At 51.8% G+C, this 12205-nt stretch overlaps 1 protein-coding gene across 1 annotated transcript in view; it reads right to left on the reverse strand.

Moving 5' to 3' along the window:
* Positions 1-12205, reverse strand: part of GRAMD1B (GRAM domain containing 1B) — a 167202-nt gene that overhangs the window by 10000 nt on the left and 144997 nt on the right. Inside the window, exons 8-14 of the mRNA XM_057750692.1 lie at positions 12037-12117; positions 7540-7655; positions 5562-5718; positions 4309-4501; positions 2558-2701; positions 1472-1590; positions 1065-1207 (exon numbers count right to left, since the gene is read on the reverse strand). Of these exons, the coding sequence (XP_057606675.1) occupies positions 1065-1207; positions 1472-1590; positions 2558-2701; positions 4309-4501; positions 5562-5718; positions 7540-7655; positions 12037-12117 (953 nt within the window). The remainder of the gene's footprint in view (positions 1-1064; positions 1208-1471; positions 1591-2557; positions 2702-4308; positions 4502-5561; positions 5719-7539; positions 7656-12036; positions 12118-12205) is intronic.

Raw genomic sequence — 12205 nt, forward strand, 5'->3', positions numbered from 1 at the left:
TAGGGGGAGAGGGAGGGAAAAAGGAAGAAGGAAGCGGGGGGCGGGGAGGAGAGACAGAAGAAGGAAGGAAGAGAAGGGAGGAGGAAGGAGGACAAGTTGCTCAGAGGGCAGCACAGAAACCAAAAAAAAATTTTTAAAGAAGATGAGAAAGCTTCAGGCCCTTTTCAAGGTGTGGGTATTCAGATCCTCCTGCTTCCCCAGAGATCTCTCGTAGCCGTTCACTAAACTCCTATTTTAGTTGAATGACGTGTGAATTTCTGCTCCATACAACCAAAAGAACTTTGATACAGGTACACGATCAGCTGTTTTCAAATGGGTGTGTGTCTTGGCTTTTCAATTAGACTACAAGCTTCTTAAAATGTCAGGGTCTGAATTTCTCCCTCCCTTGAGTGCCCAGGACAGGACTCTGCGCACGAACAGCATCTGCGTCATCGCTCAATCAACAATTTCTGAGTCTGCTGTGCGCAGGCCCCGTGGCGGGGAGTAAAGCGCTGTGTGGGACGGGGCTCCTGCTGCCCAGTGTGGCCGGAGCTGCTGCCCGGCAGGGAGACACGCGCACAGGAACCTGCAACACGCCCCACACCCAGCAGGGCGGGAGGGGCAGAGATCGGCTTTTCTAAGACCTGGGTTTCAGCACTTTTGTCTCTTGGAAAACTTACTTAACTTGTATGACTCAGTTTTCTTATCTGAAAAGTGAGGATACATCCACTTCCTTGGCTTATTCTAAAGAATCCAGTTCATGGAGGTGAAGTACCGACACAACACTTTTTATAAACTGCAGACAATCACTAAATAGCAATGGCTGTGGAAGTTTTACTAAAGAGACACACAGAGGGGTAAAGGGAACGCGTGGTGGAGAGAAGCGTGAAACCTGTCAGGATGGGGAGGGGGTGGGGTCTTGGAGGCTGCAGAGAGAAGAGAGAATAAAGGAGGAGCCAGCAGTCGGTACACCCAGCCTCCCCCTCCTCCTCAGGAGCACATCAACGCGCTCTCTGACGCAAGCTCCCCCAGGTGCACCAGGAACTTGTTCTGAACCCGAACCCGCTCGGCAGTAGAGAAAGCACCTGAGTCGACTCTTGTTGCGGGCCACGCGGGTGAGAGTGTAGCGGTTGATGGTGTAGAAGTAGTCGTGATATGGCACGTCGTGCGTGAGGACCTCGGCGTCGATCACGTAGCACTCGCTCTCCTGGCTCGCCTTGTACATGGTCTGTGGGGAGGAAGGGGCCGTGGGGCGAGGCTGCAGGGAAGCAGGATGGGAAAAGCACCTCCTTCCCAATCCCCCCGGCTTCCCCCCGACTTCCAAACGGGGGCCCAGCACCACAGGAAACAGCACATCTAAGCACGTCAAGTGCCGCCGTCTCAGGGCTAAACGACACACGCACCCAGACACTGCTTCCTGACGTCTCCCCCGAATCCTTCACAACAGAACAGGCCTTTCCAGCCCCCTTACTTGCCTCTGCCCTGGGCTCACCTGTGTCTCCCTGACGGTGGCAGTTTTGGGAGCCAGAGGATTGGTAAGGGTGATGGTGTAAAGAATCACTCGGCTCTGGTTTCCATTCTCTTCCTTCTTCCACGGATGGAAGATGATATCTGAGGGGAGAGAGGAGCCCCGGGATGAGGGCGGGAGAGAGGCGTGCTGTCCCCACAGCTGAACATCCCCTCCAGTGACCTTCTCTTGACTGAACTGACTGCCAACGGGCCCCCCCCCCCCCAAAGGAAGCCAGTGGGAGCCTGAGGGCCGGGGGAGGAGGGTGAGAGGAGGGGGCGTTGACGCAGAAAGAGGCTCATTGTAGCCGGGCCGAAATCCTCCACAGGGCTCCAGAATGCTGATTGTTCTGGGGCTGGGGCAGGAGGTCCCGGGGCCACCTACAGGGGCGCTGGCAACACTGGAGTTACTGTGACGGGGCCGGGAGCCCTGGGAACAAGTCCTCCCCTCTGAGGCACGACCTCCCCGTGCCCTCAGCACGCCCCGCCTCCTGGTAGAGGGCTGCGCTGATGCCCGAGGGCTCTGCCACAGACTCTGATGCTGAGCAGCCCTGCTGCTCCCTGCGGTGCGGCCGAGCGGGGGCAGGGAGCACGCAGGTACCAAGCATCCACTCTGAGAGCAGAGGTCTGAATCCCGGCTGGGCCCTTTGTAGCCGCATGACCTTGGGCGTGTAATAATGGTCTGAGTTCCAGCGTCCTCACTGGTATCGTGGGGACCACAATCCTGGCCCACAGGGCAGACTGGAGGACTGAATGAGACAGTGCGACGCGCCATGCGGACAGCAGGTGCCGCCCAGACGTGGTCGCTGCCGCTCTCTCTACTGGATGGTGAGCCCTGGGGGCCCTGTTCACCGCCGAGCCTTTGGGGCCCGGCACCGAGGGCGAGCACACAGATGCCGTGGTGGGGGGAGGAGCAGCCGGCAGGGCCCCGAGGAGCCCCAGCACAGCGTGCGGCCGGAGAGGGGGTGCTCCGGGCCATCAGGCGGCCTGGAAAAGGAGGGCACTTGGGAGGAGGGAAGGAGAGTGGACAGAGAGGGAAGGGGTGGAGGTGCCAGCCCCGGGAGGGACGGACCTGAGAAGCGGCGCTGCTCCATGAAGTCCCGCTGGAAGGGTGAGTCGGTGAACAGGAGGTCGTAGAGCTTGTCCACGCTGAAGTTGAAGACCTCATTCACGTACTGCCGGCCGCTCAGGTCCTCGTAGAAGGCCTGGACCTCCCCTGCACAGGGAGGGTGAGGAGGGAGACAGGGAAGGTGAGGGGCACTCCTCCAGAGCACTTATGTCACTGTGGCTAATGTGGGAAGAGCCACCAGGGCTCAGAGGAGGGGACAGCAGGGCCGCAGTGACCACTGTCTGCGGCTCTGTGTCAGGCAGCCTCCTTCCTCGGCTGGCACACACACGACAGACTCTAGCTGCAGCCTATCCACTCACCCGTTACAAAGAGTTTGGGAATGTGTTGTTTGCCCCTACACTCTCAAGCCTTCCTAATTAAAGTGATCTTAGACTAAAATTTAAATAAATGACTACTTCCTGGGCTTGCCAGAACCCAGAGGATCAGTTACCAAGAGTCTATAAGTTAAACAACAATTGACAGCAAGTGTCATTGCAACCCGTGGCAAAGGAGTGTCCAGAGACGCTGATGAATCTGTTTATATAAAACCTTCTAGGCTGACTTGGTCTCTGACTGTCCGAGTTCTGCTCTCCTTCCATAAGGCAGCCTACACCCCCTGTGATTTCAATACATTTAATTTTCTACAGGAGAGAGTTTCTGAGCACAGGTGAGTGCTCAGAGAGCTCAAACCCCCGCATTTCCCTTGAGCCCTCAACACCCCACAGGCCCTAATTATGACAGCTGCAGTGGCTGGTATCTGACCTCAAGCAGGACGATGACATTTCTGGCATCCCTGTGACCCTGCGAACGCCAGGGAGGAACTCAGGAGCATCCTGGAGGGTCCGGGCCCATGACAGTGCAGGATCGGGATTGCGGGGCACAGCTGGGGGGATCCTCGCGTCTCAGCTTATATGAACGGCACCCCCGTTACCACACAACGCCCACCTGCGCACTCACTTGTACCGACCCTGCACCCTAGATGGCAGTGGGCAAGGCAACCGCAGGTGAGATACCACTACAGGTGACTCACAGGAGACTGTCCACAGATGGGTAAGTGAGCACGGTCTGCGCAGCCTCACAAGTCATAACCCACCACCAGCTCAAAGGAGGTAAACCATCAACCACACTCGTGAACACTGAGGATCAGGCCTCTCGCCCTGGAATGTAGAGGCAGCATGTTCCCGAGGGAGCGCTAGACGCCAGCCCAGTGCAGGAGGGAAGTAAGAAGCTGCCCACTTAGAAACATTAGCGAGAAGGGCAGCCTCCACGGTCCGTCTGACCTGGCAACAGACCAGGTTCAAAAGCCGCACGCTGGAGTCACCAAGGCAAGTGTCTATTAAAATCTAACGATTTCCAGGGGCAGCGGACTGGCACTTAGCTGGTGGCGTAGACCCATAAACACTGTGAGGGGCAGAGCTGCCGGGCAAGCCACTGCCAACAGGAGGCACAGGGAGGGACATGACTAAATGGTAGGACAAAGTGTTACCTGCCCAGCAAAGAAAGACAGACAAGAAACAAGGACCCTACGGTGAGTACCTGCAAAAAGGGGTGTTTGCTAATAACACGTGTACCTTTTTTAACAAGAGCTCTGTTACCCACCCACCCTTCCGCCAGGAACCCAGACGGAGTCCAGTCTCCATATGGGAACATCCGTTGAGGCTTCAAAATGTTTGGAGAGAGGAAGGGCCACTCTGTCCCCGCTGTCAGACGCCCACCTTCGTCGTGGGTGTCAGAAGAGTCACTGAGCTCGGTGGGGATGTCCTCGTTGTCATTGAAGTCCAGGGAAGGGGAGTTGACGGGCGCGATGATCTCGATCTTCTCCCCCATGATGCTGTCGTCGATGGTGAGCTCCTTCTCCAGGGACCCGTCGCCCTCCAGCACCTCCTCCTCCAGGGGCAGGCCGTCAAACTGGGGTGGAGACAGAGCGGTCAGCCTGATCTACCCTCCGCGGGGAAGTCAGAGAGCTGGTCACGGGGGCCCGCAGGTTCAGAACGCAGCTGCTCAGGGGCTGGGCTGCCAAGACCAGGGCTCTCCCCGGCTCTGCTGTGGAAGACAGAACACAGCACAAGGCCCTGCCCTTCTCCTGACACCAAGCCCCACAGCGGGCAGGGCCAGCTCCTTTAGTCCAGCTCCTCTCCTGGGGCCATGCCTCCCCCACCCTATAACAACGTGGGCCTGCCTCCAACTAGTGCCCTGCTTTCTGAGAGGCTCGAAAGGCTTCCTAAGCAGGTTTTGATTCATTCTTCCATTAGCCCCGGCATGGAACAGGTACAACTTTTTACATTTTAAAGTTAACCTCAGAGACAGAAAACAGAGACTAGGCATCAAATGGATGATGTTTTCACTCTAAGGCTAAGTGGTCTGACCCCTAGGCCACTGGAATACAAGGCTCCCTCTTCTGGGAACCCTTTCTTCTACCTGCCAGCTCACACCCGCATAATTCCTTCACCAAGCTTCTATCCCTTCTGTAACCAAGTCCCAGAGGACACAGTCCTTCTTACACATTTTTGTCTTTTCTGCAAAGTCTAGCACAGCAGGAAAATAAACTGGAGTGATGGTACTAGGAGCTCCATCACAATTTACAGAATGAAGGAACAGGTAGCAGTTTCGCAGTCCTATATTCATGTATGACTGACTCTAGATCAAGGCAGTGAAAAGAAGACCTGGAATAGTTCTCCACTGGCAGGCTGATCACAGCAGCCCTCCAAGAGCAAAGCTCACACAGTGGACTTGAAGTGGTTCTCATCGGCTCAGAAGCCAAACAATATTTGGTACCTGAAGCACCAAGAACCCAGCTCCGGATTCTGTGTGCATTCGAATGTAGAGCCCGTCTGCTCCAGGATGCCTCCCTGCATAAATCCACCAGTGTGACATGCCTCCCCTCTTCCTGCTCCCCAGGTTGTGGTCCCGTAAGTTAACAAGGCTGGCAAACCGGACTGAGTGGAAGCAAAGGGCTCCCTGCCTGTACCGAGACGGGTGCTTCGCTGCTCCCCGTGGACGTCAGTGTGCTGTTGGTGATGGATTTCTTGGGTAGCTGTGGACTGGCATCCGGCTTGGTCTCTATGCTGCTTTTGGATGAGCTGTCATTCACTTCATTCTCCTCTACAGGGATCTCCTCACAGTAGCTGAAAAGAGACAACATGAACCCATGTTAACCTCAGCGGCCAAGACTGCCAACTCACAAGAAACACACCCATCGATCCATCCAAAACTATGGGCTTTCCTGCTTCTTTGCTTTGTACATGACCTTCCTCCAACCACTCCCTGCCCCCGAAATGCTCTCCTAAAACCTCCTTCCCACCTGACACCCCATCCCCGTAGGAAAATTCTGTCCCCAAACTCACCTTTTCTAGGCACCCTCCTTAGATTTATTCCCTACCTAAATATGACCAGTTTGTCTTAAACTTCTTTTCCCATTGGTTTCTCATCCCACCGCAACCTGACCATGTGAATCAAACATCTGGGCTCTGAGCATACATCTGATTTCCCATGGTGACTAGGACAGGACTCTGGACACAAGTGCCCTTCGAGGGTTCTGCCCAGATTCTGAATCATAACTAGCAAACTTCTCTGCACTGCACACCTGAGGAAAAACCCTCCTTGAGATAAAGGCAAGTGCGCTTCTGCGGACACTTCAGGGATGCCACTGGAGCCTCTCCCAAGGGAGAAATCATCATCACCATTGTCTTCAGCATCTAACTTACACTCTACGTATTACCTCATCTGGGGGCACAACAACTCTGAGTAAATCATTCCATGCGTTTCAGAGATAACCAAGTAGATATTCACAGAGGCTGTGATACTAACACTAGGTGTCAGAAATGGCACCCGAGCCCAGGTCTACGCACCACACAGTCAACGCCCCTTCCCTGCTGTCGATCCCTCTGTGCCTCTCACACGACCACCAAGCCTCTACCTTCCAGCCTCAAGCTGGAACGAACACTCTGCAGTCCCATCTGTCTTAGCCTGTCAACAGCATGTGGTGCAGCGACAGCTCCGTCTCACAAAATCCTTCCCTTGGCTTCCAGGATATGAAACTCTCCTAATGTTCCTCCTACCTCACCAGATGTTCTTTTGTGATTTCTTTTCCTGCTTCTTTCTCTTGTTGAGTGTTCCCAGGCCCAGTCCCCGGGTCTCTCCTCATGTTAATTCAGTCACCTTGTGGTCTCAGCCACTAATAACCCCCGGGTTATGTCCCTAGCCCAGACCTCTCAGCAAACTCCACACACATACACACAAAGGCCTAATTGACATCTCCACGTGGCTAACAGTCATCTCATACTCAACCTGCCTAAAATCAAGCTCCCGACCTTCCCCTACATCTGCTTTACTCATAGTATTGTCCATCTCAGCTCAGCACAGCTCTATCCTTCCTGCCGGTAAATCCTTACAGCCACCTTTGGATCCCTTCTGACCCATCAGCAAATCCTTCAGAACAGGTCTGGTTCTATCTTCCAAATACATTCAGAAACTAACCACTTACTGCTATTTCTTCTGAGACCCTCCTGGTCCAAACCATCATCACCTCTCATCTAAATGATGTAAATGATTCAGCAGCCTCTGAGCCAGTCTGCCCTGGCTCCCCTTCAGTCTATCCTCAACCCAGGAGCCAGAGTGATGTTAAAATGTCAAGTCAGATCACGTCGATTACCTGTGTGACGCCTTCTCTGGCTCCTCATCCCCCTCTGAGGAAAAGCCAAGCATCACGCTGGCCCAGCGGCCCCCAGAGTCCAGCCTGACCTCCCTGACCTCCCCCCTTCCCACCTGCTCTTTGCTCACTGGCCCAGTTGCCCGCCTCCTCTCCCTCTGCCTGGGAGGGGACTTCCCACAGCCCCCTCCCGGGTCCCTCCCCGACTCCCCCAGGGCCTTGCTTAGATGCCATTCCCCAGCCGGCCCCGCCCCTCCAGGAGGACTCCCCGGACAGCCCGCCCCCCCGCCCCGCTCACCCCATCGTGTTGAAGTCGTCATCAGGGGGCACGTAGTCCTCGTCGTCGCTGGTCAGGCCCAGCTCGTTCCCGTAGCACTGGTGAACGAAGTGCCAGAGCTCCTTGGGGCACAGGGGCTGCAGGGGACAGCAGAGAGGCTGTGACCCTCCTTCCTCGGGACCCCACTCTCCACAGAGGCACTGAGTTGAGCTGGACTCCCTCAAGGGTAGGAGAAGCCAAATTCCAGCCCCCTGGGCTGAACTAAGCAGAGAGCAGCGCCTCCACGACAACGCATCCCCTGCCCCTCCCTCCTCTCCGGATCTCAGCAAGACGCCCATCTTCCCCCTAAGAATACGGCTTTTAGCAAAGCCAGGAACTTGGCCTGGTGCCTCAACTCAGGTTTGCACAGTGGTACCAACGGGCCCTTGAGGATGGTAACTGCCCACCTCTTGCACCTGTGGGTGAGGCCCGGCATTAAGCAGCATGAACCGGTGCTACTCCGGGGCCAAGGCAGTCACAGCGCTTCTGACGTGGACTCAGAATGAGCACCAGAGGCCCCCTGAGCCAGTCTCCCCCACGCTGCACAAATCTCCTTATACTAACAGCGGCCACGCAGGTCCTGATGGTCAGGTCAAAGAATGAGGTGTGACCTCAAAGGTGGCCCATTCCACAGCTGGGCAGTTCCTGTGCTTGGAAAGAAGCCTACATTCTCATAGTTTCAGGGGCCTCCAAGGTCACTGCATCCAGCCCTCTTCACTACCTGAATACTTCCTTCTTTATTCTTAATTACAGTTTGCCTACAGGCCTATGTATTAGTTCCACAGTTTTTCTCATTTCACTGGGTGTCTACACGTCCTCCTCAAAGCACTGTCCTAAGAAAAGTTAGCTCTCAGGATATTCAGAGTTTCGGGAAAGAGGCAACAGAGCGTCAAAAAACGAAGGTCGAAGGCTGAGACCATGGGGACTTCCTAGGTGGCGCAGTGGTTAAGAATCCACCTGCCAATGCAGGGGACACAGGTTTGATCTCTGCTCCAGGATGATCCCACCAAAAAAGAAAAAGAAAAAAAAGAAAGAAAGAAAAAAAAAGCAAGGTGGAGGCCATGGATGAGTCCTGGGTTGGGAGGAGGGAGAGAGGTGGGAAGGACAAGTACGTGTAAAAGAGAAGCATTCAGAAAAACAGAAGCAGTCAATGTCTCTTTTTTTAAAATCAAACTTAAAGAATGTTCCCATCAATAGATTTGATAAGGAATTTGAGCTTTCTCTGACCCCATCCTTTCAAGGTATGGCTTAAGAAGCAGGCAGCTGGCAGGATGCCATGAGCCAGGGTTCCGGGTTCCCAGCTAAGGAGAACTGCCCGGAACAGCATAGTCGGGGCTCTCTCTGAGCCGGCAGGGTCTGGGGTGGCAGCCCTCTGTGGAGGCCCTCCCAGTGCCAGAGGGAGGCACCCGCTTCTCCTGTACCTGGACCTCCTCCCTCCTCTCTCTGGCCTTACATACACCATCCACCCTGCCCGGGACACCTCTGCCTCTCTGCCAAACCGCACCCTCCCCTTCTCCACAATTCACCCTCTCCACGCAGCCCTTCCTGCCCGGTCCCCCCGGGCTCAACTCGTCTGAGCACCGCCAGGACGAGCACAGCCTGCGGACTCTGCTCGTCAGGCAGAATTCTTAGTTATTTTGCGAGGGGTTTTGGGAACCATATGAATGACCCTCTGTCTTATTTAGAAATGACAGTGGTTGTGCACTGAAAATTCAAACCTGCCAGTAAAGACCCAAACACATTATCATTTGAACATTATCCATGGCTAATAAAGGTAGAAGATCTCAACTCAAATAAGTTACCAGGATTTATACGAGGTCTATAGACATTCAGGTTAGAATAAACTCTAAATAATAAATCTACTCAATTTTCTTGAGACAGTAATAAGTTTGGGCTGGAGTCAAGGTAGATACACACATACATACAAGGGTGAGTCAAAAGTTATCCCCACTCTGGCTGTAGAATTTATTTTAATTAACTTTTTTAAAAATTTTATTTATTTATATATTATTTTTTGGGGGGTACACCAAGTTCAATCATCTGTTTTTGCACACATATCCCCATATTCCCTTAATTAACTTTTAGAAAAGAGGAATTCATCACTTCTTGACATAATCTCCTTGCTTTCCAACACCCTTTGTCCATCTGTCAACAAGCTTTCATATTCCTTCATTAAAAAATGTTTTAGGCTAAGCTGTGAGCCACGAAGACACCACTATCTTCACTTCTTCATCAGAAGTGAATCTTTGTTCTCGTAGGGCTGCTTTCAGCAGACCAAACAGGTGAAAGGCCAATGGAGCAAGATCAGGACTATAGGGAGATGCTTTAATACCTCAGTATGAAGTAATTCACGACAGACAGGTTTCAAAAAGTTTGTGCGAGATGGGTACCAAAACAACTCACAGAAGAGCAATAAACAGAAGCGTTTGGGTACCTGCAAACAAAATTTGGACCGATATGCTAAGGATGGTCAAAGTTTCTTACAGAGAATTATTACTAGTGACGAGACATGGATTCATCACTATGAGAGTAAACAGCAGAGTATGGAATGGAAACATCCTCAATCGCCGACCAAGAAAAAGTTCAAAAGTCAACCATCAGCTGGAAAATTGATGCTTACAGTTTTCTGGGATTCTCAAGGGGTAGTAGTAGAAGATTATCAGGAAAAAGGTTCAGTAATCAACAGTGCTTGTTACAGTGAGATGCTTGCTGAAGAGCTGAAGCCTAAACTTCAGATTAAATGCAGAGGTCTGCTATCCAAGGGCGTTGTGATCTCGTATGACAACACACATCCGCACACTTCTGCCCACACTGTCGACACTTTGCAAAAACTTCATTTTGAAGTGTTAAAGCATCCTCCCTATAATCCTGGTCTTCCTCCATTGGACTTTTACCTGTTTGGTCCCCTGAAAGCAGCTCTACGAGGACGAAGATTCACTTCTGATGAAGAAATGAAGACAGCGGTGCATTCGTGGCTCACAGTTCAGCCTAAAACGTTATTTAACGAGGGAATACGAAAGCTTGTTGACAGAAGGACAAAGTGCATTGAAAAGCAAGGAGATTAAGTCGAAAAATGATGAATTCTTCTTTTCTAAAAGTTAATTAAAATAAATTCTACAGCCAGAGTGCGGATAATTTTTGACTTGCCCTCGTATATTTAAATACATACATGTCATATCTATAATTATAATTATAATATTATATAATTATATTATATAATTTCCCCCTAGGTCTCTTTCTTTGGCTGGGAGATTGTTTCTCAACACCCCCGGCATCTGCGTGGGGAGTTCTCTAAGGCTGCAGCCACATCTCCTTCATCTGCATCTCCCAGTGTCCCCTTCACTCCGGTGGTCAACTGGTGGCTGTATTAACTCTATCTTCTTATTTTCTGTATTCTTGAAAATTTATCTTATTGATGTATATTTGACTCACTATATATATATATATATATACATATAAATATTCTTTTCCATATTTTTTGTTATATATATATATATACACACACACACACACATATATACATACATACATACACACACACACACACATATACACTCTTTTTCATATTCTTTTCCATTATGGTTTATTACAGGATACTGAATATAGTTCCCTATGCTATATAGTAGGACCTTGTTGTTTATCCATTCTGCATATAATACTTTGCATTTGCTAATCCCAAACTCCCAATCCTATTTTCTGTGCGTTTGATGCTCTAGCATCTGAGGCCTTGCTGCCTGGGGAGGGCCCGCCGCTTGTAGGATCAGCTAATTCCTAGAGATAGAAATCACCCTGCCAGGGGGACCACCTTCCCTATGTAAACACACCAAGCCAAAGCCCACACCCCCAACCACCTCCTTTTTCTAGCTCTTACACTCCAGGCCAATACTTTCTTGCACTAATAACCCCAGGACAGTCTCTCTGGAGACAGTCTCTCCTGAAGCCCAATGAAATCTTCAAACTAGTCAGTCCTGAACCAGCTCAGCCCGTTCACTCCGCCTCACTCGTTCTCTCCCATGAAAACCCACAACGAAGGCTCTTGCCCCTGCTTTCCCCTCTCTCACGCTGCCACCTGACTGACCTGGAGCTTCCCGTGTGGCCCTGCCTGGCAGGCTGGGCCTCTGCTTCCAGGGACCTGTGAGTATAAAAGCTCTTCCTTCGTGATGGTCACTTCTGTGTTTGTGTGTCCTACTGCACCTGATTGAAACAAAGCCCAGTACATTTTAAAACGGCGGGACTGCAGTGCCCTGTCAGCAGGGCCTTGCTCCAGGTAGCAATGAGGCTGTTCACTTAGGAGGATGTGCTGCAGTCAGCACCTGGGTCACCAGCAGCGGAGGATATGTTACCGTGAGCCTGGAGGACTTCCAGAACCAGGAGAAGCATGGGCTTCCTTGAAGCAGCCCAATGTCACAGTAAGACAGGAAAGAACATTCTAGGTGGGTGTGCATCCTGACGCTGAAGATGGAGCTGGGCAGGACTCACCTTTTCCAGGAGAGCATTCTGCCAGAGCCGGAACATCATCATATACGTCCTATCCCGGGCCCCGAATGAAGTGAAAAAGTGCTGGATTGAAAGAGAAAATGGCAAGAAATGTCTGTTAAGATTTACAACATCATGGATGGAGACATGGTGCTCCTTCATTTAAAAAAAG

Source organism: Hippopotamus amphibius, chromosome 9 (assembly GCF_030028045.1).
Source record: "Hippopotamus amphibius kiboko isolate mHipAmp2 chromosome 9, mHipAmp2.hap2, whole genome shotgun sequence".
NCBI lineage: Eukaryota > Metazoa > Chordata > Mammalia > Artiodactyla > Hippopotamidae > Hippopotamus > Hippopotamus amphibius.